General features: G+C 37.7%; 1 protein-coding gene across 3 annotated transcripts in view; it reads left to right on the forward strand.

The window, feature by feature from the left end:
- Positions 1 to 9,062: 9,062 nt before the first annotated feature.
- The window catches only part of LOC125224994 (beta-1,3-glucan-binding protein-like), a 39,625-nt gene continuing 21,393 nt past the window's right edge, over positions 9,063 to 27,294 (forward strand). For 2 of the 3 annotated variants that reach the window (XR_007176941.1, XM_048128510.1), the window contains exons 1-5: positions 9,063 to 9,189; positions 10,248 to 10,390; positions 20,707 to 20,974; positions 21,738 to 21,776; positions 25,252 to 25,388. Coding sequence is in view for 2 of the 3 variants with exons in the window: in XM_048128510.1 (XP_047984467.1) it covers positions 9,132 to 9,189; positions 10,248 to 10,390; positions 20,707 to 20,974; positions 21,738 to 21,776; positions 25,252 to 25,388 (645 nt within the window). In the remaining variant the exon portion in view is untranslated. Of the gene's footprint in view, positions 9,190 to 10,247; positions 10,391 to 20,706; positions 20,975 to 21,737; positions 21,777 to 25,251; positions 25,389 to 27,294 lie in introns of those variants that run through there. The other variant, XM_048128511.1, reaches the window with a different exon arrangement.

The raw sequence follows: 27,294 nt of genomic DNA on the forward strand, positions 1-27,294 counted from the left end.
AATTTGATAAAGTGTTTTGTTGTCATTGTAATTTTTAAAAGCGTAGAAATATTATCATATACTACATAAAATTATGGTAAAAGGTTTTTGTTTGTTTTTCTGTGTTTTCTTGCATACCTACATTTATTTTTATTATTATAAATAAACATTGATAATCTGATACCTACTCTTACAACTAGGTATTAGTAAAAAAGTCAAATTTAAAGTTAAATTAAAATTTACATTTTTACCTGTCTCATGGGTGTTTACAATACAATACAATACAATACTCTTTATTGCACACCTTGATAAAATTATTTAGGACTTAATATTAGGTATAATTGCCCCGTCCGTGTTTTAGAGCTGTTTAGGAATGTCCTATAATATGTATTCCTTTTCAGGAAATAGTAGTTCTTCCGGGAACAATACATTTAACATCGATAAAAATTACAATAATTACAAAATTGGTAAGTCAGCCTGTAATAATATAATAATAATAATAAATTCCTTTATTTCGAGTAACAGTATGACTCATAGTATAATATTATGGTTAGTCTGCACTTAAGAACTATGTTAGTACTTATTTTATTTACATTAATACTAGACTACTAGGGCAATGTTTCTAGGAGCACGTAATTAGTGGTTAAACATAATACGTACTTCTAGAAACATGCAAGTCCTCACAATGCCTTAAATATGGGCAGTCCAACCTCTCGGCTATCAAACACAGGAGGGGGTTGGGGCTGGCCCGCACCCGGCGCACCAGGGATGTGCATCGTTTGCGCAAAGTTGTATAAAAGCAGTCTATACGCGCTTCAGCAAACATCCGTGATGCGCTACAGAAGCGGGGCAGCCCCACCAGCACCCGGAACGCGTTATTATATTGTACTCGGAGGGCCCCGTAGGCCCGCTGCGTGTAGTATGACCATAAGCTGCACGTATACAGGGAGGTGCAAAATGCTTTAAAAAGGGTTAATTTCACCTCCCTTGTACAGCGTACAAACTTACGCGCAATCATGTTTGCTCTCACTGACAGGGCCCTCCTTTCGCGCTCGATATCTTTATCATCTTTCAAGTCTGAGGTGACAATATGACCCAAGTACTTGAAGGACTCCACTCTCTCCAACGGACTACCATACAATTTGATGGGAGGTACCTTAAGTATTCTATAGCCGCTAGGTTCAAAGACTAAGCATTGGGATTTAGCTACATTATATTTTAGTCCATGTTGGATAGCGTAGGTCTCACAAATACCCAAAAGCTTTTGCAAACCGCAAGCCGAAGCGCTCAACAAAACCATATCGTCCGCGTAGCTCAAATTATTCAAACAAACTGTATCAATATGGCAGCCGATATGAGTTTTGCCGAGCACCTCGAGAAGCTCATTAATATACAGGTTAAAGAGGGTGGGTGAGGTCAAACCCCCCTGTCTGACCCCACACTCCAACCTGTACGGGTCCGATAGAGTTCCTGACCACCTAACACTGTTGACCTGATTCCCATACCAATACCTCAGAATTTGAATAGTCTCATTAGGTAGTTTAACGGCCTGTAATTTTTTCCATAGGATATTGTAGGAAACCAGGTCAAAAGCCTTAGACAGGTCCAAGAAGCACGCATATACTGGCGTCTTCCTGTTTAAATAATATTTGACAGTGTGTAATGTTTCGTAATATGTTAATACATGTATTCTTTCTGTGCTTATATAAGCTCAAAAGTTTTTGCTCTACTAAGTAAATGACAATTGAAACGACGTCTAAATTAGCTCTATTGAATTTAAAGTCACATGAGATGTCCTATTACTCCTTTTCATTTTGGCGTTGGTTTTAGGGACACCCGGTACAGATGTAGTGCTAAAATAATTTCCTTCGTATTTTTACGGAAACGTACGAACATGTCACGCTATTTACAGCCAGTGTTAGTACAACACTGTCTGAACTAGCATGACGAAATACATTTCTAGAAAAATAGGAGTGAAAACCTTTTCGCACTACATCTGTATATGCTTGAAACAAAGACCCTGATTTTACTTAGCAAATCAAGGTTCTTTCAGCCCCAATTCAAGATTAATTAGGTCATTTCCTGCTATATTCCGACAAGCAAGCAAATAGTGTCCCGGAGACTCCATCCCACTGGAACACACGAAATGTTGTGTATCTGCACCGGATATGCTGGGCCACTACACAATCTATATCTATTTTGCTTCGGGCGCTCTCGGCTCCGTTCCTGTTCTTACCCAAGTACAGTCTTTGAAACTCTATAGGGAATCGTATTTATCTGTATTTAGGTATTATTCTTCCTGTCTGTATATCTACCAAGCGCGGATCCAGCTTCGTGCCCAGGGGGGGGTCACGTGATAAAGGCCCAGGCCCCAGAGGGGGGGTCACGTGGTCTATTTGTATGGCCAACCTAGGCTCCGGGGGGTCATGACCCCCATGACCCCCCCCCCCTGGGTCCGCGCATGATATCTACTCTAGTTAGGTATCGTTCGCGAAGGAGTGTTAACGATTGTTTGTACATTCATTAACGTTTATACTCGTATTAACGATTGTATTAACGATTGTTTGTATAGTCATTATAGTTGAGAGTCTACCTCTAGTGAATGTAAAAGGTAAAAATTATGTAAAATATATCGTCACTACTTTGAAAAAAACTTCTGTCAATGAAAAGAAAAATGTAATAAGTATGTATGGAATGCATATAGACTTACTGCGTTTTAACTTTGAGGAGCAGTGTGAGATACGAGATTTTTTCAAAGTAGTGACGATATAGTCTAGTTCTTGCATTACTCGTCTTAAATATTGGAGACTTAAGTTAGCTGTGACGGGATTTTAGTGTAATATAAAGGATAGTAATGTTGGAAAGCCTTAATTATGTAGCAACAGGTGTAATCCCACAACACGGTGTAACCTGAACCATAATATGAAGAAACCTACAGATTTAAAAGCAAAGTCTAATTAAATGTATGTTGCATGGAAGAGTTTAAAAGAATACAAAAAGACACCACATTGATTTTAAGTACTGGTTTAAATCAACTATAATTATTTTTGATGCGCAAATACCTACACTACATAAAAAAAACTTATATAATAATAATAAGGCAGCTTGTGGCGAGCTGAATGGGAAGTGGCGTCCCTTGGGTCCCATGCCCCCGAGAGTCGGTCAGGCCCCTCCCTCCGGCTTGCCTTTACTGGCCGGCCGGAGTGAACACTGAGCAGGGGCCGCAGGATTCTCACCTCTGGCTTGCCTTAACCGGCCGTCCAGAGTGGGGCGCCAGAGCTATATGCTCGCAGGGTGGAAGTGAAATATGCATAAGACGCGAGTTGGCACAGTGGCTGTTTCGTACAGACTGGGTAGAAAGCGGCGCACACCTCTCCACACCCTGAGCCGCTCACGCTATGTTGTCCCCTTGTCGCTCCGTGCGAGCGGCCGTTTTCGGGGACCCATATAGTGAGTTGGCGAGTCACCGCCTGCCTATTTTTTCGTGTTTTTAAAACATATGATTAAGGCAGGTGCCATAGACCTTTCCATAGACCGGTCACTAGCACACTAACATTTCAACTCAATAGCCCAGTATAATTTGTTTCTTTTCATTGCAATAGTTTTACACTAACCGGGGCTTGTCCTTGGGTGCATTCTATAGTGCGGACAGGGACAATCGCCGGCTAGTGTCACATTACTTTAAATTAAACTGTCTTAAAGGGCCTCTGCGCTGTTGGCTTCGGCCCCACGCACGCCTCCCAAAAGTCCGGGACCCCATGGTCCCGAGAACTGGAAAAGACAAATAATAATAATAATAATAACCCCCCAAAGAAATCACCTTGCCGTGGTGGGCGGGCTTACGGGTTGGTGATACCATGTAACATGTAACTTTGTAGATGTAGGATGTGTGACAATTCGCACAAAGGGATATAGAATATTAATCGAATGGGGCAGAGTACGCCTACATCCAATATTTCCTAATCCGTAGGAATTTTCCATTGACAGAGGAGTTAAAAAACTACTTCGGAAAAGCATAACTACTTAGATTTTTTTATTGGACCGGATAGCGATAATGTAACTAATATAAATACGTTTCACTGTGAAACATGGATTAAGTTTGATATAATCATCCTGAAACGTTACCTAATGATCCTTTAATAGGCACTTGCACTTGTCCAAAAGCAAATACATTAGCGACAAGCACATGATAAATTGTATCTATAGTAGTAGGTACGCACGCAATGTGACCAAATTTTAAAGCTGCATGGTATGATTCTACTTCTATATTTTTTTTGAGTTAGTTAGCTATGTTTACGCAGATAAGTTAAATTGGGTATTAGTTTCTGAATGAAGTCAAATCTTAAGAGAGAAAGATTGTTAAGTCTTTTAATATGAGATCGTCAATTATAACGGAATCTTAATGATTTATTGTTATTAATTGAAAAAATTAAAAAGGATAATTAGTACCTACATCAGAGCAGCTTAAAGTTGACATAAGTAACAAGTTTAAATTAAAATGGAAACATATGATAGAAATATTGATTTAATATGCCAAGTGACAATATTACGTAGTAAGGTATCAGAAGTTACCCAGTATGGGCAGTATGGATATGCAATTAAATACAAAGTATTATTATTGTCATGCAAGTCAAAATTATATTCCATGGACCCGAGATATGGAAAGAATAATAATTGTTAACGGTACGAAGTACTTATTAACGTTTTGATGTAATTTGTTAAGACCAATTATGTATGTTTTCCGGTTAGATTTCAAAGAAATTACGTAATTTCCTGGGAGTCAAAATAAAATTAAAATTATTTTGACTGAATACTTTTTTTTTGAAACATAATATAATAGTATAGTTCAATAGGCATCAAAAATGTGATTGAATTGAGACTGAACGTAAAGCCCTTATATATCAGAATCTAGACTAAATAAATAAAAAAAAATTGAGTAATTGCTATTTTGGATGCATATTCTACACAAATCTTAGTTACTGAAAGTTGAATAACTATAATATTTGTCTTCGTACAATATAGTTAATTTAAGACTGAGTAAGTCTTGAAGATACATGATCATTGATCAAGAAACGTAGCATCACATTAATATGTGGCTCTGGTACACAAAGTGTAAATCCTGAAGTAATTTAAATACACTAATGAAAATGATAACAGTTGATATGACGTCATATTTTAACTAGATATTTAATGCAGATCTTTTGTGTAGCTCATGAAGCCCTCTGTAAAAAAAAATACCCATCCAATTGTTAGCTATGGTTTTTTTTTTCATTGGAGTATAAATAAATTAGTTTGGCATTATTGAGAAAGCAAGATAATTAGGCATATATTCTGTGAAAACGATTTCCATATAATGTCATGATTCGTGTTAAATATAAATAAAATTACAGACATAGTTTTCATTATGAATTTGAAAAGGTATATTATTGAGCCAAAAAAAGAAGACACGGCGTGCGAAACGATAAGTACATTCAGTACATAGGTAAATTGGTACATTATATTCGTTTGTGTAGAAACCATGAAGCATAATGATCGATTGTATGAAGCATAACTAGTTGATGCGGGTACGAGTCCCGCCGGAAGCGTAATTTTTCCGTTTTTTTTTCTCCCTTCAAAATAAAAACTTGAAGAGTCGTTAGTGAACGTTTCTGGCTTTAAAAAAAAAAAATACTAAGCCAGATGACATTTCTATTAGAAATATTATTTCCTATACCTGCGAATAAAACAAGTAACTAGAGTCATAAAATGATAAAAGATATATTGAATTACTTGGTGTTTGCTTAATTAATGATGGAAAATGAACGTATAAAAATATAACACAAAAAGTGATCACCTAAGTTTATACGATAATTATGACACTGCTCGCAATAATATATAGTAGTAATCTATATTAGCGTATAAAAAAGGAAACAGATTAATAATGATTGTTAATAGAACTTTATTAAACATCGTATGATATTTATTTAGAATAAGTTAGAAGTTATGTATGTCCGTAATTAACTGATGTATATTCAACGTGATGTTCAATTTTAGAGAAATCAGAAATTATTTTATTGGCCGAGTCGCGCTGTTGAAGATAGATAATTATAAAAACAAAACGATAATTCATTTAAGCGTAAAATAACTGTTGGATGTAAATAATTACTCGTATTGTAAAAGTGTTCAAGTTTGTATAGTTTTGAAATATCAATGCGTTATTTCTAAACTAATTAAAATGCAGAAAAATAAAAATACATTGCAAAACGTAACTTGTAATGGTGCGAATCTTTTGATAATTGATGATGAATAGTGTCAAAAAGAAATAAAAACAGCTTACCTCTGAAAATCAAATTACCTAATTTAGCTTGTGTAGAAGGCGATTGAGCCTTGACTAATGAGTTAATGGCGATGAACACATTGCATATGCACCTAACAGTTAAATAAGAGGTAAGGGTCAATTTGTCAATCGCGGTCCTAAAAGTTTGAACCCTGTGTCAAGAGATGGCATTAAATGCATAATCTTGTCTATAGCAACAAGCTTCCAGAATACTTTATTTTTATTTGATAGGTATACTATATAGATAGTAAGAGTATAATTAACAGCTGGTTGAGACAATAAAGTTAATTAATTTACAACTTACACGAGGATCGACTTAAGTTGCGTTTGTAAACCTATTAGATATAGATTTGACAGAACATGGTGTGAAGCCAGAGATGAGTCTCATTTTTTTTTCTGTAAAGATTCATGAATATTGGTCGAATCGAATAATAGTAGTTGTTTTGTAATAAAATTAGTAAAATGGATCAATGCAAAATATGAAGAAAACAAACCGTAATGATGAACATAATGATCCATTGTTAAACATACACCGAAAAAAAAGTTTCCAAAATAGTGAATGTTGTCCTTAGTACATGTTTTGCCAAGTTATGGGATCAATTTCTATGACATTTGATGAGTTGATAATAAGAACTGAGGTGTAACTCTGACATCAAATGAAGCGATCGTCAACCGTTGAGAATGCGCGTAAAACATCCTAAATCTTAAAGGGAATGTTTCATTAACAACCTACACGAGAATTTTCTAATGAAAATATCTAGTAAGGAGTATTTTGACATTTTGAAAAAGTTGCAACAAAATTGATTAATAAAAGTTAAAATCAATTTCCTAATAGTTAAGTCCCAGTAGTAGGGGAAACTGGGGACACTTGATCCCCCACTTTGATTTTATGATCTCACGTGTACATTTTCTAACAAATATAGCACGTGTATAGACCAAACGGTGCATAATTTAACCAAGTACCTGTTTATCGGTAATTAGGATTATACCATGTTATTTATAAAAGTTAGTGAAGTAAAACTGGTATAACAGGTTTGCATCAAGTATCCCGTATGTAAGGGAGGAATGATCCGCCTGGTTGGATGACTTGATCCGAGGCGGATCATGTCTCCCATAGTAAGGGAGACATGGTTTAGTTACATAAATAGGTGAGGATCATGTATCCCATAGTCAGGGACACGTGGGTCATTAGATAGAAGTAAATGGCTGTTTATCAAGTGTGAGTTTTATTTTCCCTCCCAATAATAATCTGATAATTTAGTAGTGAACTTAAGGTAATTAATTACGGCTCATAATCAGTAATAAGACGATAATTTTTTTGAACCTTTACCTCAGTAGGATCATGTCTCCCGTAGAAAGAAATGCAATAGTGATAAGGTGGAATTAAGTTAAAATTTATTTGAAGTTGGTCCATTTACGTAAATATAGCCTAAATATTTACGTAAATAAAACAATCAGTCTTGATTACAAGTTACTAACTAATATTGTATTCAGCTGTACCATCTGTCCCACATTGTAAGGGATACACGATCCACCTATTTGGACGGTGGATCAAGTCTTAGACTAAACGATGCATAATTTAACCAAGTACCGGTTTATAGGTAAAAAGGATTATACAATATTATTTGTAACAGTTGTTGAAGAGAAACTAGTAAAACAGGTTTGCACCAAGTGTCCCGTATGCAAGGGAGGGATGTTGGACGTCCTAATCCGAGGCGGATCATGTCTCCCATAGTAAGGGAGACATGGTTTAGTTATTTAAAATATGGGAGGATCTTGTGCACCATAGTCAGGGACACATGGGGTGATCTAATGAAACTAAATTGTTGATATAAAGATATCTAACCAAAATCGAAAATAGCATAAAATAACGTTTACAAAATTATGTTTTAGTATTAAAAGAAAAAGAATATCTTAAATAAATCAAATATAGTATACATAATTTTGTTTGATATTCTATGGTATTCTATGCTAGACATGGTCCCCTTAAGGGAGACTTGATCCTTGGTGATCATGTCTCCCGCAAAAAAATGTACCAAGTCTCCTTTATAGTATTAGGTTAGAAATTATTTCGTAAGCAAAGTTATACTTTAGATAAACGCTATTTTTCAATCAAAACGCATGGCTAATCAAATATCTTACAAAATGAAACAGTTTCTTCTGCAAATCTATACTTTTTTGTAATAAATAAAAGCGTGCAAATACTCAACAAAATGCTCTTGCGCCGCCATAGAACATGTGAAGACCTGTCACTTTAAAACGTCATATAGTTGACATTCTTGACATGACATCAAATATCTCCAAACGGCCTCTACGTGTTGGATCTATATCCCCACGCACGCCTTATAAATGACCGGGCTCGAAAGACCCGAGAGTTTAAAAACGGAGAAATAATAATAATAATAGTTCTTTATTTACAGGTAAATACCCATTTCAAATAATCCAGTACAATGTCAAAAAAACAAAAGTAAATAAAAAAAAAAGATACATAAATATCTCAAGACTCATCATGACCCGTCCCTCCTCATTTGAAACAGGTAAAGCTTGTTATTAAATTGCACTCAAGCGCTAAAAATTTATTTTGAAATGTATTTGTTATCGTGTATTTAAGACTATCTCTTTCGCCCCTATCAATAAGAGCGAGCGAGGCACATTATGAAAGTGATTTTAAGGTGAGATCAACTCGGCGTCAAATCGTAATGTCCGAAACGACTTCAAAGTTGACTAAGTAACTTCTGTAGTAGTTTACATCCACTGAGTTAACGTGGACGTTATAAGACAAGTATCGGTTTAAGTACAATGTTTTCGGCTTCGCTTTAGTTAGTGACATAAAAAAATGATTTTGATAAAATGTGCGGTTTTTGCGATACTGCACTTTGTAAGTGCTCAAAATGGTAAATATATTTTTTTTAATGTTTTTATTTATATTTCAATTTTCCGTGAAATTCGTCATCTCTGTCTACCAAATTATAGCAAAAAAAGTTTCGCACCACAATTTTTTTTAGTTCTTTTTTCAACATATTTTTAATTTCGGTAAGGAAGGAAACTGATATAATAATAAACTATAAGTTAAATAAAAAAAATGACTGAAGATGAACGTATTAACTATTAAACTAAGTTTATAAATATATTTACCGCCGAGAAGAGAAGGCTTACCGCCTTAAAATTGCTAAATTAAAAACAATAGGAAACAATCAAACATTGTCATTATTGTAAGAGTATTTGTTTATTAATGTGCCTTATATTTTGATTTATCTTACTGTTATATATGAGGAAGTATTAAAGAATATCAATTGACTCATACTAGTCACTGGTTCCCGCCATCTTGGATCGTTATAAAACACGGGGAATGCAGTGTCGGCTGCGGCTGGCCAGTTCGAGTACAGACGAGTTGTAGTGAAGAAGTCTTGAATTATCTATTGGAAATTGGTTGTTATTATCTTTGTTATAAACGAATTAAGTAAAAGTGTTGGTACAAGCAAGTAATAGTTTTCATCATCAACCTGGTAATATCCTTAATATAATAGTCATTATTAGATATTTTCTTTCATACTTACGCATTCTTTAGAGATGTTTTTATTTAATAAATCGTTAAAATTACGAGAATTTTTATCTTTTTGAGGCTTATTTTTAACACGTTCGCTATCCTTACAAAGTTATGCGATTTCCTCGTACGTCCAAGCTACAATACAATAAAATACAATAGTTTATTGATAACGCCAAGTTACATATCAGGTATAACAATTTCCTTAGCTAATAATTTCCTAGGCTAATAATTTCCTTAGCGGCACACAAAATTGTGATGATAATTCGTCGTACGTAACGTGAACGTGTTTAGCTCCCTGTTGGAAGTATCCCATTTTTCAGTAGGGTTGAATAGAATGAATAGGCAAGTTACATTTGTCATATTCAAGTCATATTCTTAGGTTTTCATTATACAATCTTATTCCAGAAATATTAACGGGCGACAACGTCAACTACCAATTCTTCCCCCTGAAAAATCGCAAATATTCAGCGGTGTCATTTAAAGTGGACGCTCGCAACGATGCCCACGTCGCTCTCAGCACTCATCCACTGACCTTTCCTATGTATGAGGTATGTATGAGCGTAGGGAAGACCGAGGTAAGTTGTGATAGAGGTGAGTTGTGACAAAGTTGATTTTTGGGAACTTATTAACTATCTTTCTGCAAGTTCGCAATAGCGCGAGTTTGCTAGGTCGACCTTAACGTAAAAAACTAGCGCTTCCCAAAAATCGACGTTGTCACAACTCTCCTCTGTCACAACTAACCTCGGTCTCCCCTACCCAGCTATTGTAGCTGACGTCACACTTGTTTATGTTTCGTAATTAAATATGCTAAAATTAAAAGGACTGGGCCGGACACGTTTGCCGCATGCCAAACGACCTCTGAGCCAAGAAAAGTACCAAATGGACACCAAATATAGTGCTGAGTCATGGGAGACGGCGAAAGAGATGGCGGCATGACGTTGACGTCTTCCGAAAAAATTCACCAAACATACGTGAAAGAAAGAAGGGGAGGCCTTTGCCCAGCAATGGGATACAACAGGCTATCGAATAAATAAATATGAATTCCTTGGATGCAATTTTATTAGGCAGGAGTTCGGTTTTTTATCCCATAGCCCAGTATTTAGTCCATCATTTTTATCCAATAGCCCAGTTCATTTTAGATTCCATTAACTCGTAGATTCCATTCGATCGTGGGGATTCCATTAGTCGTTACACCCTTGCGGGTGCTGCCTCTGCGTGTGTCCCATGATGCATGTGCGTTACCATTGAGGGTCCACGTTAGAATATCGAGCTTTTGAATGTGTCAGTCTTTAGTAAAAGTTCTCAGACGATTGTAAATTCAACCAATAATTTGTAAAAGTAGGCTCTCAAAAGTTACATTCGGTTAAAGGTGGACCCTCAGTCGTGCATGCCAGGTATCCATATTTCATAATCCACTTCAAATTTACAATTTCTGTAAATGACTACTCTTAGTAAAAGATTTGTAAAACTAATTTCATTAATTGTGACTCCTTTCTGCTAACTCAATACGAAAAAATGTCATGTAGAATGTGGTCCCTCAATCGATCGCGATAAGTTCGCATTAAGAGAGAACAATAGTATTATTTAAAGTAAAGGACGTGTGACTGAGAGTTAGTAAAAGTACTCGAATCATTGTAAATTCAAGCTTTAGTTTGTAAAAGATGCCATTCAAAAGTTTCGATTGATTAAAGGTGGTCCCTCAATTGAAACGTTTGTCATAAAAATGAATCAATTTACTTAACAATTTGAAATATATTAAAATAAACTCAATTCATCATCATTTCTTTGTATGTATTTTGTGAATACCTATTTGACAAATAATAATGTTGACATTGAAGTTTTTCTAAAATCTACTTTTTTCAAAACGCAAAGAACTAAAAGTTACAAAGAGGTTAAATCACCACATACGTCCCTCCCCATCCATCATCACATCTCTTCCACAAGTCTACGGGGTGGTCTTGTTGTCCGTTGGCTACGGCGCAGTGTTATTGGGTTTGCCGGTGTAGGGTCTGAGACAGGAGTAAGACTCGTTGTTCGGTGAGGGATCGTGTGGAGGGCTCATCAGATTGGGCCCGAAGACAGGAGTATCAGATGGAATTCGTGACGGCCCAGGACTCGTGAAGTCGGGTGTGCGAAATATGTCTGTTGGGGTAGAAGAATCTGATCTGTGAGACGCCATGTGGGCAAGTTCGTGTGGATTTGAGACGTTGTTAGGTGACGGTACTCGAGGTCGAATATGATCAGCGTGTCGTCTGATAACGTCTCCGGCTGGTGTCGTAATAGTATAAGAGTAACGGTTTCTGCGTTCTGCTATTATTCCAGGTTGCCACGATTTTTCAAGGCGAGTTCTATGGTATACCGCATTGTCAGGTGTATAATTTGCCATGTTCGTTGACACTTCAATATTATTAGCTCTTACTTGCTTATACTGTAATTCTCTCCTTTTGCTCGGTCGAATATTCGACAATAATGTATTTATTTGGCGTCCAAACATCATTTCTGATGGTGACTTGCCCGTTGTATTATGGGGCGTAATTCTGTAAGTGAACAGAAACTCTCGTAACCGCTGATGGTGAGGTTCTGTACCAGACGTAAATCTTGACTTAAAAGTTCTCACAAGGCGTTCTGCGAGGCCGTTGGTTTTTGGATGATACGGCGATGATCTGATATGTAGTATGCCCTGGTTTTTACAGTATTGTTTGAATTCTGATGATGTAAACTGCGGACCATTGTCAGATACTATTATTTCTGGGAGGCCAAAAGTGCAAAATATGTTGTCTAACTCTGCACACAGTTTCGATGTGGTAATATTCTTCATAGGCTTGACTTCTATCCATTTTGACAAGGCATCGCTCAAGACTAACCAGTAAGAGCCTTCAAAAGGACCTGCAAAATCGATATGAATTCTTTCCCATACTTTCTCTGGGATAGACCATGAGTATACTGGAAGTTCAGGGCAATGACGTCTATTTTCCTGGCATCTACAACATCTCTTGACATATTGGTCTACGTCTTCATCAATGAATGGCCACCACACATAAAAGCGGGCAAGTGCCTTCATTTTTGATATCCCTGGATGCCCCCTATGAAGATATACGAGCATTTTACGCTGTAGTCTTTCTGGAATTACCATTCTGCCTTGCCACAATATTATTTTGTTTTCTATTGAGAGCTCGTTGCGCTTTTTGAAGTAATGTTTAACGTCATTACTAAAGTGTATATCTCTCCAGCCGGTTTTTATACATTTTAAAACTCCTGAGAGAATTACGTCTTGCTTGGTTGCCTCTTTCAAAAGTTCCTCGGAAAGATATAAATCTGCCATCCTGCTCCCTAGGAGACGTGACTCAATTCGATGTACATTCTGTTTCTGATGGTTGTGTTTCAGAATTTGGTAATCTGGAAAGGCAGTCAGCTAGTATGTTGTTTCCGCCTTTCTGGTAGCATATGTCATAATCATAGCAGCCGATTATTAGTGCCCATCTAACAAGTCTGTTATTTGCTACTTTGGGCAGGTTACGCTGAGAACCTAGTATGTGAATTAAGGGCTTGTGATCAGTAAGTAAGGTAAATTTAGTTCCACGCAAATACTGGTCGAATTTCTTTATTCCAAACAAAATAGCAAGTGCTTCGCGATCAATTACTGGATATTTTGTCTCCGCTGTTCGAAGTTTCCTCGAAGCAAAAGCAATGCGTTGTTCCGTGTTCCCGTTCTTATGATACAACACAGCTCCAACGCCTTTTTCTGAAGCGTCACATGCAAGAAAGATTGGTTGGGTTTCGTCGAACGCAGTCAGTGGTTTTGAAAGGGCAATGTATTGCTTAGTAGATTCAAATATGTGATCTTCGTGGTCTGTCCAACGCCACGGTTGTATGTTACCAGTAAGTTCGTGGAGGTCGGCGCATAATCCGTGTAAATGTGGTATAAAACGTTCATAGAAGTTTACAAGGCCCAGAAACGATCTTAATTCTGTAGGGTTGGTAGGTGCCGCAGCTTTAGAAATTGCTTCCAGTTTTTCCTTTGTAGGGCGTATGCCGTTTTTGTCTATAGAGTGGCCAAGGTACTCTATTTCATTTTGCAGAAATGAACATTTTTTTAAATTAACTTTTAGGCCTGCTTTTTGTAATCGCTCAAAGATGACCCCAAGTGTGCGTAGGTGTTCCTTCACGTCTTCTCCGGCCACTGCAACGTCGTCAAAATAAACTGCTGTGTTAGGTATGTCTCTTAATAGTTCGTCTAGGTAATGTTGAAATATAGAGGGCGCCGTGGATATCCCGAAAGGCATCCTATTCTGTAGTTTCTTTGTTTCTGGATCTAAGTAAAGCCTTTGACTACGTAAACCACGATAAACTCCTCGGGAAACTTGAATGTTATGGAATAAGAGGCGTAGCACTAGAATGGGTTAAAAGTTATTTATCGAATAGGAAACAATGTACAGAAATTGTTAAAATTCAAAAAATGAAAAATCATTATGTCAAAGTAAAATATCGTTCAAATTTTCGTGAAATTAAAACTGGAGTGCCTCAAGGGAGCAATTTGGGCCCCCTTTTATTTTTAGTCTATATAAATGACCTTCCTCTTACTATTCCCCACAAATGCATATTATTCGCTGATGACACTACAATATTGATAAAGGGAGATAATATTCATGAATACGAGAATAATATAAATGATACATTAGCTGACATAAATAATTGGACAATCTGTAATAATTTAAATTTAAATATAGAAAAGACATTTTTTATTCAATTTCATTCATATAACAGATTAATTATAATAGCCATTGTATATCAAATTGTGAACATATTAAGTTTTTGGGATTATATATTGACCAGCACCTTAATTGGAAAAAACATATCGATTATGTCTGCAGCAGAATAGATAGATTCGTATTTGCTCTGATAAAACTTAAAGATACTGTGAATACTGCAGCGGCGCTCACAGCCTATCATGGCTATCTGTCCTCGGTGCTCAATTATGGTTTGCTACTTTGGGGTAATTCTGTTGATGCCGAAAGAGCCCTACTGCAACAAAAAAAATGCATCCGTGCAATACTTGGCGCATGGGTAATAGACAGTTGCCGACCACTTTTTAAGGAATTAAAAATATTGCCATTAACTAGTATGTATATTTTAAAAGCATGCCTATTTGTAAGAGATCGGCCAGACATATTTAAAATGAGATCAGAGTTCTTCTCAGGAACACAGAGATCTCAATATCAAAACCTGATATATCAGCCAAGATGCAACACGGCTATATACAAAAATAATGCATATAATATGTGTATTCTACTGTATAATAATGCTCCCAATGATATAAGATGTTTAAAAACAACTGATTTTCGGAAGAAAATGAGAAGTTTTCTGTTAGAACAATGCTTTTATAGTGTAAAGGAATATATTAAATAAATAAATAAAATAATAAATAAATATTATAGGACATTGTTACACAGATTGACTAAGTCCCACGGTAAGCTCAAGAAGGCTTGTGTTGTGGGTACTCAGACAACGATATATATAATATATAAATACTTATATACATAGAAAACATCCATGACTCAGGAACAAATATCTGTGCTCATCACACAAATAAATGCCCTTACCGGGATTCGAACCCGGGACCGCGAACAAATATATTGAACATAATAATATTAATAAGTAGGTAATCAATGTCTAATTCAAATTAAATTATATTCAATGTACCGTAATAAATAATAATGATAATTTTCTAATGTAATCCCAATGTTATGTATAAGTAGCTTTTTTTTGTTTCTTTAATATTTGCACATCGTTTAACCACGATAGAATACTGTGACTGAAAATTCTTACAAGAACAACCTGTAACTACAATTAAGTATTCTTGCAAATAAATGATTGATTGATTGATATTATAGCGGAAATATCCTAAATGTGTTGATAGAGTAAGGTAATGTTTTGATTCCGGCGCTATCTCAAATTGAAGGTAAGCGTCTTTAAGGTCTATCTTCGAAAATATTTTTCCTCCAGTTAGTTTTTGTCGTAGTTGATCAAAAAGTGGGACTGGGTGTAAGTGTTTAATTAAAACAGGATTTAATGTGCTCCTGAAGTCTCCACAAATTCTAATGTCACCGTTCGGTTTCACGACGTTTACTGTGGGTGTCGCCCACTCTACTGGTGTAACGTTTGGGTCTACAGAATATATAATGTTGTCAGCTACAAGACGTGCTATTTCTTTTTCAATGTTTTTCTTCATACCAAACTTGATAGGTCGTGCTGGTAAATGTACAGGAACTGCTCCTGGTTTTACGTGAATATTTACAAGGTAGTTCTCAACTTTGCCAAGTTTCCCGTCGAAAAGTGGTTTGTATCTGTCAATGACTTGTTCTAGTGTCGTCGGTGTTGCATTTTTAATGGAGTACACAGGCTTGGGAAACTCCATTCCAAAAGTTTCACTCCATTGTAATCCATAAAGCATTGGGTTTGCATGTTTCATGACAACTACGGGAACGATTTTCTGTGTTCCGTCGACTTCCACTGTCACGTCTGTGAGCCCCTCTGATTTGAGTTTGTGGTTTCGGTACGCTTTTAACTTAGGAGCTTTTGTCAATGTTGGGGCACCTATTTGACGCCAGAAACATGTGTCTCTCAATGGCCTCTCGCAACATTCCTCAGTCACCCGTTGACCACGAACGCTGTGAAGAGTTCGAAACGCCGGGATGAATTTTAAATTCATTATACGCGATTTAATCCGTTTCCATAGTTTTATTTCATGAGTTACTATCGCGGTAACCGAAGACAATATTATGTACCGTTTTACTTTTAAAAATAATCAAATGCCTGTGAAGAAATACTACGGGTCAGATGACCACAAAATAGAATTTTGAATAATTTTGATGGATAATTAAATAATCACAATTTAATGTCACAATTTTAGTTTTCTTTCAACCTCTTTTTGCCAAGAGTGGCACTGAAACTTGAGTAGTTCATGTGCTCTGCCCACCCCTTTATGGGATATAGGCGTGATTGTATGTATGTATGTATGTAATTAAATAATCGTACATTACGTCATTACGGGAAAGAAGGACTTACAGGCTGAGTAGGTGTATCCGGCTACTATTATTTAATTATCTAACATATTCCTAATGTGTGGTCACCTGGTTCGTAGTATTTCTTCGCGGGCGTTTGATTATTATTTTAAGTAAAACGGTACATTTGTCTTTACTGACCGATGGAGTAATAGTTAGAAAATATTTTTTACTAACGGGTAGACTATAGCAATTACCTATTTAACAACCAAATATTACGTAAATTAATTTACTTTTATGACAAACGTTTAAATTGAGGGACCACCTTTAATCGATTCAAACTTTACAAACTAAAGCTTGAATTTACAATGATTCGAGTACTTTTACTAACTCTCAGTCACACCTATATTTTAAATAATACTATTGTTATCCCATAATGTGAACTTATCGCGATCGATTGAGGGACCACATTCTACATGCCATTTTTTCGTATTGAGTTAGCAGAAAGGAGTCGCAGTTAATGAAATTAGTTTTACAAATCTTTTACTAAGACTAGTCATTTACAGAAGTTGTAAATTTGAAGTGGATTTTGAAATATGGATACCTGATATGCACGACTGAGGGTCCACCTTTAACCGAATGTAACTTTTGAGTGCCTACTTTTACAAATTATTGGTTGAATTTACAATCGTTTGAGAACTTTTACTAAAGACTGAAATGCTCAAAAGCTCGAAATTCTAACGTGGACCCTCAATGGGAACGCATATCCATGATACGGGCAAGGGCAACATCCACTCGGTGTACCCCTTAAATTTCATTAAAGTGTCAAAAAGGCCTCTACGCGTTGGCTTCGGCCCCGCGCACGCCTCCCAAAGGTCCGGAACACTATAGTTCTGTGATGGGAAAGACATAATTATATCGTCACACTACTTTAAAAAAATCTCGTATCTCACGCTGTTCTTCAAAGTTAAAACGCAGTAAGTCTATATGCATTCCATACATACTTACTACAATTTTCTTTTCATTGACTGACGAAGATACAAGTTTTTTTAAAAGTAGTGACGATATGATATATAGCAGGTTCACCGAATCTGACTCCACAAGATTTAAACGGTAAAACATATGTTACGAGTAAATATGACAAGGATTTTAGTACACTGTACGTTTTTAAATGCATTGATGCCGTTCCAAAAATATTGGAAAAATGTTGTCACTGAATAAAGCAAGGAGGTAATTTATTTATTTATTTATTTTAAAACATATTTCAATGACATTACAGATAAATCCAATGCGTCATGAAACTTAAATTAAAAAAAAAACAGTAAATAAGAACATGAAGAAAACCAAACAATAAAAGTTTACAACTAAACAATTGATTTGGGCGATGACGTAACAGCGTGGCTCCGTTGCGTCGTTTGCCCCGGTGTAGGATTCGGCAGGTTGCCCCGGAACCGCCGAAAAACCACACCTTTCGGCCAGAAGTCTGCGCTCGCGATGGTGTCCTGCAGCGGCCGCGGCACGCGCACAACGAACGAGCTGAAGTGCACGTAGTGACGCGACTGCAGCTGTTGCACCCTCAGCGTGTAGCCAGTCTTCCGGCGAACGTAGTCCACCACCTCGTCTGCCACGGCGGAGTAGTGCAGGCGAGACACATACAGCGCCCTACTCGGGGTTGCGACCCGTAGACCAGAATTAACCGGCTCTGCAGTGCCACACACAGTCTTTCGAGGCGCCCTACGTGTCTTGTTTTTTCTTTCCACCAGTGTGAATCCCTCCTTATCCACACTGACGCTGGAGGACTTCTTGAGTGGGGCCCGTTCATCACGCACCTTAATAGGTGCCTTGACCCGGTCAGCTGTTCGAGGCTGACCCACAACATCAGCATAAGCACGCTGACGTAGTGTCGAGTTCACCGGGGGCGGTCGCGCGCGCAGGGGGGGCGCGCGCGGAGCGGCGACACGTGCTGCACTTTTTACCGTGTCAGCATTGCGCAAACTGACCGACCGTACACTTGTGTCAGGCCGATTTATGTCCATAATAATATTTGAATCAGCCGTCCGAATTGGGGCATTCCGCAAAGTAGCGATTTCGTTGCGTAATTCGGCTATAGTTGTTAGGCTCGCTTCAAACTTAATTTTAACTTCCGCTAAACTTGATTTAAGGGCCACGATTTCCTTTTCCAAGCAGCGAACGTCGAATTGATCCGGCTCACGCGACGTCAGGATGGTATCCGTCGCTAAAAACTCCGGAATCCGGTCTTCATTCTCCTTCAGGATCTTCTTAATATCTTGAAGGGTCTTCTCCCCGGTTTCATCACCTCTCCGGTGAGGTACATATGTGCCGACGATCCCCAGGGACTGGCACAGCACTTGCTTCGCTTGGCAGATGTCCTCGATGGTGAAACTCGACGCACGAGAACTTATCTGCATAGCAGCAGCCGCATCCATCTTTCCTTCCCGCAACAGCTTGTGTTTTAGCTGCAGAAAGGCGAGGAACTCGTTCACAATGGGTTGACTCGGTTTGGAGAGATCCATCGTGTCAAATCGCCAACGCGGCCGAGCCGCGCTAAATTCGCAATTTATTTTAATTACTCATAACGCGTCTACATCGCTGCGCGCGTTGGACTCGAATATATGTGATAAATAGATGCCCCGCAAGTTGGTAATGGAGCTAATGGAAACTAATCTACTAGCTACTGAAGTTCTAAATTAAGTTAACACTTGAAATGCTCCTAACTGCCTTAAGACGATATTAGATATAAAAATAACTAGGCTACATTAGGTATTCTAAATTTACAATCCCTTTCTCTTCCCAAGTAAATCGTACAATATTATAATTATATTCTAAACTATGTGGTTTGGCCAATTGGCTACTCGGCCCTTGAGATGGAATTTTGTGATTACCTCTAAATAGCCTGAATTCAGCTAATTATCCTTATATGTGGGTAAGTCGCATGACGTCATAATGGCACCACTTACAATAATTATATGACTGAGTTGTTCACCAAAAACTCATATGATTTTCGTAAAATCGGAGAGAAGCGGTACCACGGTAGGTACTGATTGAATATCGAGTGGAGTAGCTATTAGCCATGTTTCTATCTTTATTAAAACTTACTACCTATGGTATGAAATAATATAGATCCTTCTGAAAACCAACCGTCTATATTATTTTAAATACGTGAGTTATTCGTACATATATACAAGCATATAGCCCTTATGATAAACGACGAATGGGACCTTTAACAAGACTACGACACAAGTACTAAAGGTTCAATTAACAACTATTGTACTATCTCTCGAAGTCATAGTCTACTATTACAACTACATAAGTGTAATTTAGGTTAACGTCGTTAGAGAATAGAATACGCTTGATAATGATTCAGCAGTAGGTACCTATAGTACCTTATAGAAGTCGAGATTAAAGTTCATGTTGTGAATAACTGCTAACTAATTGTTATTAGGTATAATCTTTACTTCTCATTGACTTATCAAGTACTACGAAATGTGTTAAATAATATCGTCTTATCTAACTAGAGCAACATTTATAGTTAGTTGTTTTATTGTTGATGTTTCACGACACAAACTTTGTCATTTATTTTTGAAGTATAAAGAGGGCAGAACAGAGGGAAAAACTATTTTAACTTCACCCCCTTTCATTCTGTCTCAAAGCACTGGTAACGTCATTCTCAGAGCGAGTTAATAGTGCGGTTCGAACGAATTGCAACGCCACACGCGTCCATAATGTAGCGAATTGTAGAAAAGTTTTCTGTAGAATTTAGCTTACACGTTTTTATTATTTTAGATTCTCTGTCATCTGTATAATCACTTTCTTAAGTTGCCGCTTATAAATATAAATTTCAGTTCATCATTGGAGGCTGGGGAAACACAAAAAGCGCGATCCAAAAACAGACCTGCCCGCCACTTCAAAGAGACGAAGCAGAGACGCTTGGGATCTTAAACGGGCAAGAATATCGAGGCTTTTGGATACGCTGGGACACTGGAAATATTTTGGTCGGACGCAGGGGAGAGGACAAACCTTTTATATCTTATCAAGATCCAAAGCCTTTTCGAGCGAAGTTTGCTGGTGTGAGAACTAGTTATGGCGCAGATGGGAACTGGAAACTAGCAAGTATGTCTCTTAGATTGTAAAGTAAAGTAAAGTAAAAGTAAAATGTATTTATTGTATGAAAACAGGTTATACAGATGGTCGTATTACATAGTAGGTATCTCCATTTTCTACCAGTGGAAGGTATACAATAGTTAGGTACACATCTTATCATGCAGGACAAAATACAAACTTAAATTAATTATGAATACTTGTGAAATATTCGTTAAGACTATAGAAACACATATATGTTAGCCAAGCATACATTTTCTTGTTGAAAGCCTCCAGTGGTAACTTCTTTAAATCATAAGGAAGATGATTAAAAACTTTGACACCCATTGCCGTGACACTATTTTTGTATGTTGCTGATTTATGTTTTGGGCAAATTTTATCCAATCCATACTTGGCTTGCAGCCTAAGCCTGGGTTGTTTGAGTTCAAAAAGGTGACTATTGGCTTTAACAAATATGGAAACTTCGCTAATATACAGGCACGGCAAAGTTAACAATTTTAGATTTTTAAAAAGTGGCCTACACGAATCTCTTTGTCTTAATCCGTATATGGATCTAAGACATCGCTTCTGACGCCTAAACACAGTATCCCTGTTGGATGAGTTTCCCATTGTTTTTATTACACTATCCGATCTGATATAGAACGTAGGACCGATTTCCTATATTATATTTTTCCTTTAGTTACCTATACATATAGGCACCATCTTTGACATCCTTCTTACATTCGGTATCGGATCGGATAATTTGATAACGCACTTACTTTATATTGTTTTCCAGATGGCTCGCGCCACGACGGTCGAAATGAACAAAGTATTGGTAAGTATTCGCAACTACTAGTAAGTGTAATTTGAATAGTGCTTGTTTACATCTAAAATTATACTTTATGAACACAAAGATCTAATTTCACAAGTGCTAGAATAATACCAAGCTAAATTGGTAGCGATTTTGATGTTATAGGGTGCCTACCGGGCGTTCAAATAAATAATCCGTTGTAGACACACTATGTATAATATATAAGAGTTTAAGCACGTTTACAAGCATAAGAAAGCACAAGCACAGGTGAACAGAAAGTACAGAAGATAGTCAGTAGGAAGGAACACGAAAGAAAGCGAAATAACGTTAAATTATGCGTAAGCACAGCACTCGCGTCAGTAGCGGATCGGTAAGCGGGGAGACGTGCATTCGCCGTGGAAGTCGAGATCGCACTGCCGGCGCGGCGCGAGCGCCGACTGATATACCGCTGACGCCGGCTGCATGGGCTGTGTAATTCCCAACCAACCGGCTCTCAGGTCGCGAGCTATCGGCTAAGTTAACCGACCTCGGTGGGGGGGAGGTTTATGAGTTTTATTGTTTATTGTGATGTGCGCAGTGGTCGCCACAATGTTATCAAACTTCTATGACATTGTTACGCTTGGTACATGACCCTTGCGTTGGTGGGCTAGAGAATTTTCATCGTCACCTAAAGTTTTTTACGTTCGCTGTTCGCGGTCGTGTAAACACCATGAAAAATCACTTTCATTGTATGGATGGACATGGATAAAGTGAACCGTTGAACACTGTGAACTCACTTGTCGTACCGAGAACATTGATCAACCGCGCCTTGAGTTTGTGTGATCCTCAGCACGTAAACCGGGAATTGAGTCATGTTAGGGGTGTTTTGGAAAGTAACGGTTACAACTGGAGGCATAGTAATCGAATTGCGAATGCATCCACCACCACCGGCGGTGGAAAGGCTGCCCTTATACTTGCCGTACATCAAGGGAGTGACGGATAAGATCGGACACTTGTTACGCCGAAGATATAGCATCAAGACGATGTTCCGTCCTCACACGCAGCTCAGGAAATGGATGCGTTCGCCAAAAGACAAGGAGCCCTTAAATGTTCCCGGGGTGTACAGGATCCCGTGTTCCTGTGGGAAGTCATACATTGGAGAGACCGGCCGGAACATCTCGACAAGGCTTTCTGAACACATACGTAGTATGAAGGGCCGGGACACCCACAGCTCTGCGGTGACAGAACACGTATTGGATTCGGACACGACGCACTATGTAAGATTTGATAGGGTAACCGTACTGGCGCGAGAAAAGTTCTTCGTTCAGCGGAAAATACGGGAAGCTATAGAAATTAGTCGTCATCCTAATTTCAATCGTGACAGTGGTTGGTCGGTGCCACCTAGTTGGAAAACAGTTCTAGGCACTACGTCGGTCCCCACTGTAAACGCACCCTTAACAAGTGACGTAATAAGTGTTGTGTGCAATCCTGCTTTTGACAAAAGTAACATAGTGGGTAGCTCCGATCTCGCCACGGTGACGTCGCTCGCGCCGCCGATCCACCCTGCGCCCGTCCTCAGCAGCCGCGCGCACCGAGCAAGCGCCCGCAGTATGCGTCGCGCTCTCGACATGTAAAGGCGGGGTCGCTACTCTTGAGAAAGGTTCTCGAAATTGAACCGAAACATGTCGAACGCTATATCGACTTAATACGTGAGTAACCCGCTTAAAATATTTTAAATATGTATGAGTCTCACGGGAGTTTTATAGTTAAAACTGTGAACAGTGTCCGAAAACGATATGTACTTGCTAGAACCAAAAATTACAAACAGTTCTCATCATCTCATCGCTCATCCGGGCGAGTCGTCGCTCGGGCAGCCGGGCCACTCGTCGGTCGCTCATCCGGGCGAGTCGTCGCTCAGGAAGCCGGGCCGGTCATCGCTCGCTCATCTGGGCGAGTCGTCGGTCGGACAGCCGGGCAACTCGTCGGTCGCTCATCCGGGAGAGTCGTCGCTCGGGCCGCCGGGCCACTCATCGGTCGCTTATCCGGGCGAGTCGTCGCTCGGGCAGCCGGACAAATATTATAGATACAAAAAAATAAAACGGAAGCATGAATTTAATGTGCATTTAAATGTCAATAGTATAATTATGACATTCAGGACAATGTACGGTTTGTTGTCAAGAATGTATTCATGTAGTAGATGGTATTCAGAACTGAAAGAGAACTTTTCCATAGTATAGTTATGACAAATCTAGGATGTATTTGTGTAGTGATTGTATTCAGAATTGCATAAAAACTTTTCAACATTATAACCTCTTGAGTATAACTATGATATTCAGGACAATATGGGGCATGTTAGCCAGAAAGTATTTGTGTAGTTATGGTACAGGACTGAATGAGACTTAATGACATTTGTCTGATGCTGGTTGTTGATTTCTTGTATAACTACTCTGTCTAATTGCTTTTTGTAGCTTTGTTACTAGTTATCACTAATAGATTCCGTTAAAAAAAATTGCGAAGCAATTAAATGGGTAATATGATGCATTAATAGAAAATATGATTAGTTAAATTATTGTTATGAGAAATGTAGGTACTAATAATAAGTCCGAGGTCGCACTTCTGAATTGGATGGCCGACTGTTAAAAACTGTATTATCAGATCAGATGACTGTTTAGTACAACTTCAGTATACCAAATGTGTATTTTTGATCATATTTGATGATTAATAAACTTGTACTAAAAGCGAACTTCCGGTTGGCGCCATTTTGATTTCCCACCACCTTCGATAATACTTTATGTGGCACCAATAACGTGAGTTTACTTTAAATGTGCCTGTTATATTTTAAGCGTCTATATGAATAATATTATTAAATCTAAATACCTCCTGTAATATTAGTGACTAATAGTGTGTTCAAGATTGTATAAATGCGTTACTGCTGATGAACTTCCGGTTGGCGCTTTTATCCTCAGATTGTCAGTATTTAAAATCCGTTATTGCGCCAACCCAGGGAGTTCATCACCAGCAGCCGAAGAGTGAATATTATGTTATAGTGTTAAAAGGTTTGCTAAATAATGTAAAAGAGTTAAAAAGGTTTGCTAAATATAACTGTAAGTATTGATTCCATTTCTTTTATTTAATTATCATACCGTTACCTTCCTAACTTGATTTTGATGAATGTCAATGAATCTAATGAACAGTATTCTGCAATATTATTCAGATGTCTATTGAAGGGACCATTAGTAGTCTACATACAGGATGTACAGTCAACCAATTAGAATACTAGGCCACTTTAGAACCCTGTAGTATTGACACCGTGCTTTAAATTTGCTATAGAAGTCAGTATGACTTTAACTGTGAAAGGGTTCACGTTAATATTAAGCGATAGGCGACAAATGTTTCGAGTCATTTGGAGTCTGCAACGGTTAGACTCCGTCCATATATGACCCGAAACATGTCGCCAAATGCGATATATTATAGTTAGTACATCCGTATAATACATATTTGTTTTTTTATATTCATGAAGATGTGACCACGCTAAACGACGCTACAGCTCAATACTTCCCGGTGTCTGGTAGCGCAGTGCATTTCAAAGTACGCGCTCCAAATGACGCCATGATTGAGCTGACCAGTCAAGCTCGCCAAACTGATCCCATGTATGAGGTATGTGGCCATTTGCTTTGAGGAAGACTTATATTTTTGAAGTACTTAACGAAAAAAAATATTGTAACAATCTCAAGTTGAATTTGACGTTGACTTTATTTCATTGCGTTTACTTTATTACATATTAACTAATATGCAAATATATAAATTTGCAAGAATAAGGAATCTACCATGTTTATTCATTATTCGTAATTGGTAAAAAATGTTTTTTTATCATTATTAATTTATATATATATGTATTGTATATATGTATTGTATATGTGTGTATGTATGTATGCGTTTATAATATTATAAATATATTATTATTTTGGTCAAATTAGTCTTTTGCATTTTTTTTTTCTCTTACTTTTTGATGTGTATGTATAGTTCGAATACGTAATTTTATGTTGGCACTACCCGTTCATTGTTCTTTGCATTCTGTTTCCTGCTACCCTAAGGTTGTCTGGTAGAGATCGCTTTTTAGCGATAAGACCGCCTGTTGTTACCTGCTTCTTAATAATTATGTTTTGTTTTTGTAATTTCATTGTCAATAAGTGGTGTACAATAAAGTATATATTATTATTATTCCTTTATTTATCTTCCTTCTTAAGTTAGGTTTTGTACAATATGAGTATAAAAGTAAAATAAAAAAAACACTTACAAAACAATATAAAACATATAAACACATTATACAAAACCTAACCTAGGGTGCCGCCAGCAGCGGGGCAGGGCCCAAGCTGCCGGTGGTTAGGGCTGCAGAGAGAGGAACCGTCGGACTATCCGCGCCGTGTCCAAGATCACCGCCTTCTGCATCTGGCCCTTGATCCATCCACCTAGCGAGAGTCTCTTAAGATGTTGGTCGAGACTCTTCGCTAGGTCTACTACAATAGTACCCACCATTTCTAAACTGGTAGAATCAATCCTGTCGTCTCACCTTATGACTCATTTAGAATCGAATAACCTACTTACGGAAAACCAGTTCGCATACCGACAAAAAATGTCGACAACCACCGCGACGTATAGGATATTCGATTCTATCATGACAGGGTTAGGCGATAAGGATAAGATTGCCGCAATACTGTGTGACTTGTCAAAAGCATTCGACGTCATTAGTCATGAATTACTGCTGAAGAAATTGAAGATGTACGGAATGGATAGTACAGCTCATGAGCTGTTTACCTCTTTTTTGTCAGACCGCAAACAAGTCGTGAAAATCGGCACTGACGGCAAGTCAATTCAGTCTGACATAGGTAGCATAAATATAGGTATTCCACAGGGTTCGTCCCTTGGAAATACCTTGTTTTTGTTATTTGTAAATGACCTACCGTCGAACATTGAAGCTGGCTTGCCTGTATTGTTTGCGGATGACACGACTGTATTGGTTAGTGCTAGTTCTTATGACCAGCTGGCAATAAACATTAATGACGCTTGCCACCAATTGCAGTCATGGTTCTCAGCAAATGGACTGTTACTTAACTATTCCAAATCGAATGTTATGTTATTCTCTGGTCGAAAGGTTCAACCACCACCTTGCATGGCTAACTTTCCAATGACCATGTGCGAAGAGAGTAAGTTTCTAGGGTTCCTGATACATGGATTTGAATTTTTAATGACCGATGATATAATTATACCTATATTTCTCTGTTATATAATATTTTCTTGCTTCGTGATAATTTCATGATATTGTAACTTAATTTATTAATTTTATTTAGCTTGGCATGTGTATTTTCTTTCTTTGTAAATGACGATCCTCATTTGGGAGACACAATTATTTTTATTTGGAATTTATTATGTAATTTTTGACGATCATGATGAGAAGATAAACATAATTTTGACATGTAGCAAATTTATAGTGTAATTTTTATCATGAAATAAAGAAATCTAATCTAATCTAATCTAATCTATGAGACCGTTCGCTGAAACGACT

Source organism: Leguminivora glycinivorella, chromosome 3 (genome assembly GCF_023078275.1).
Source record: "Leguminivora glycinivorella isolate SPB_JAAS2020 chromosome 3, LegGlyc_1.1, whole genome shotgun sequence".
Taxonomy (NCBI): domain Eukaryota; kingdom Metazoa; phylum Arthropoda; class Insecta; order Lepidoptera; family Tortricidae; genus Leguminivora; species Leguminivora glycinivorella.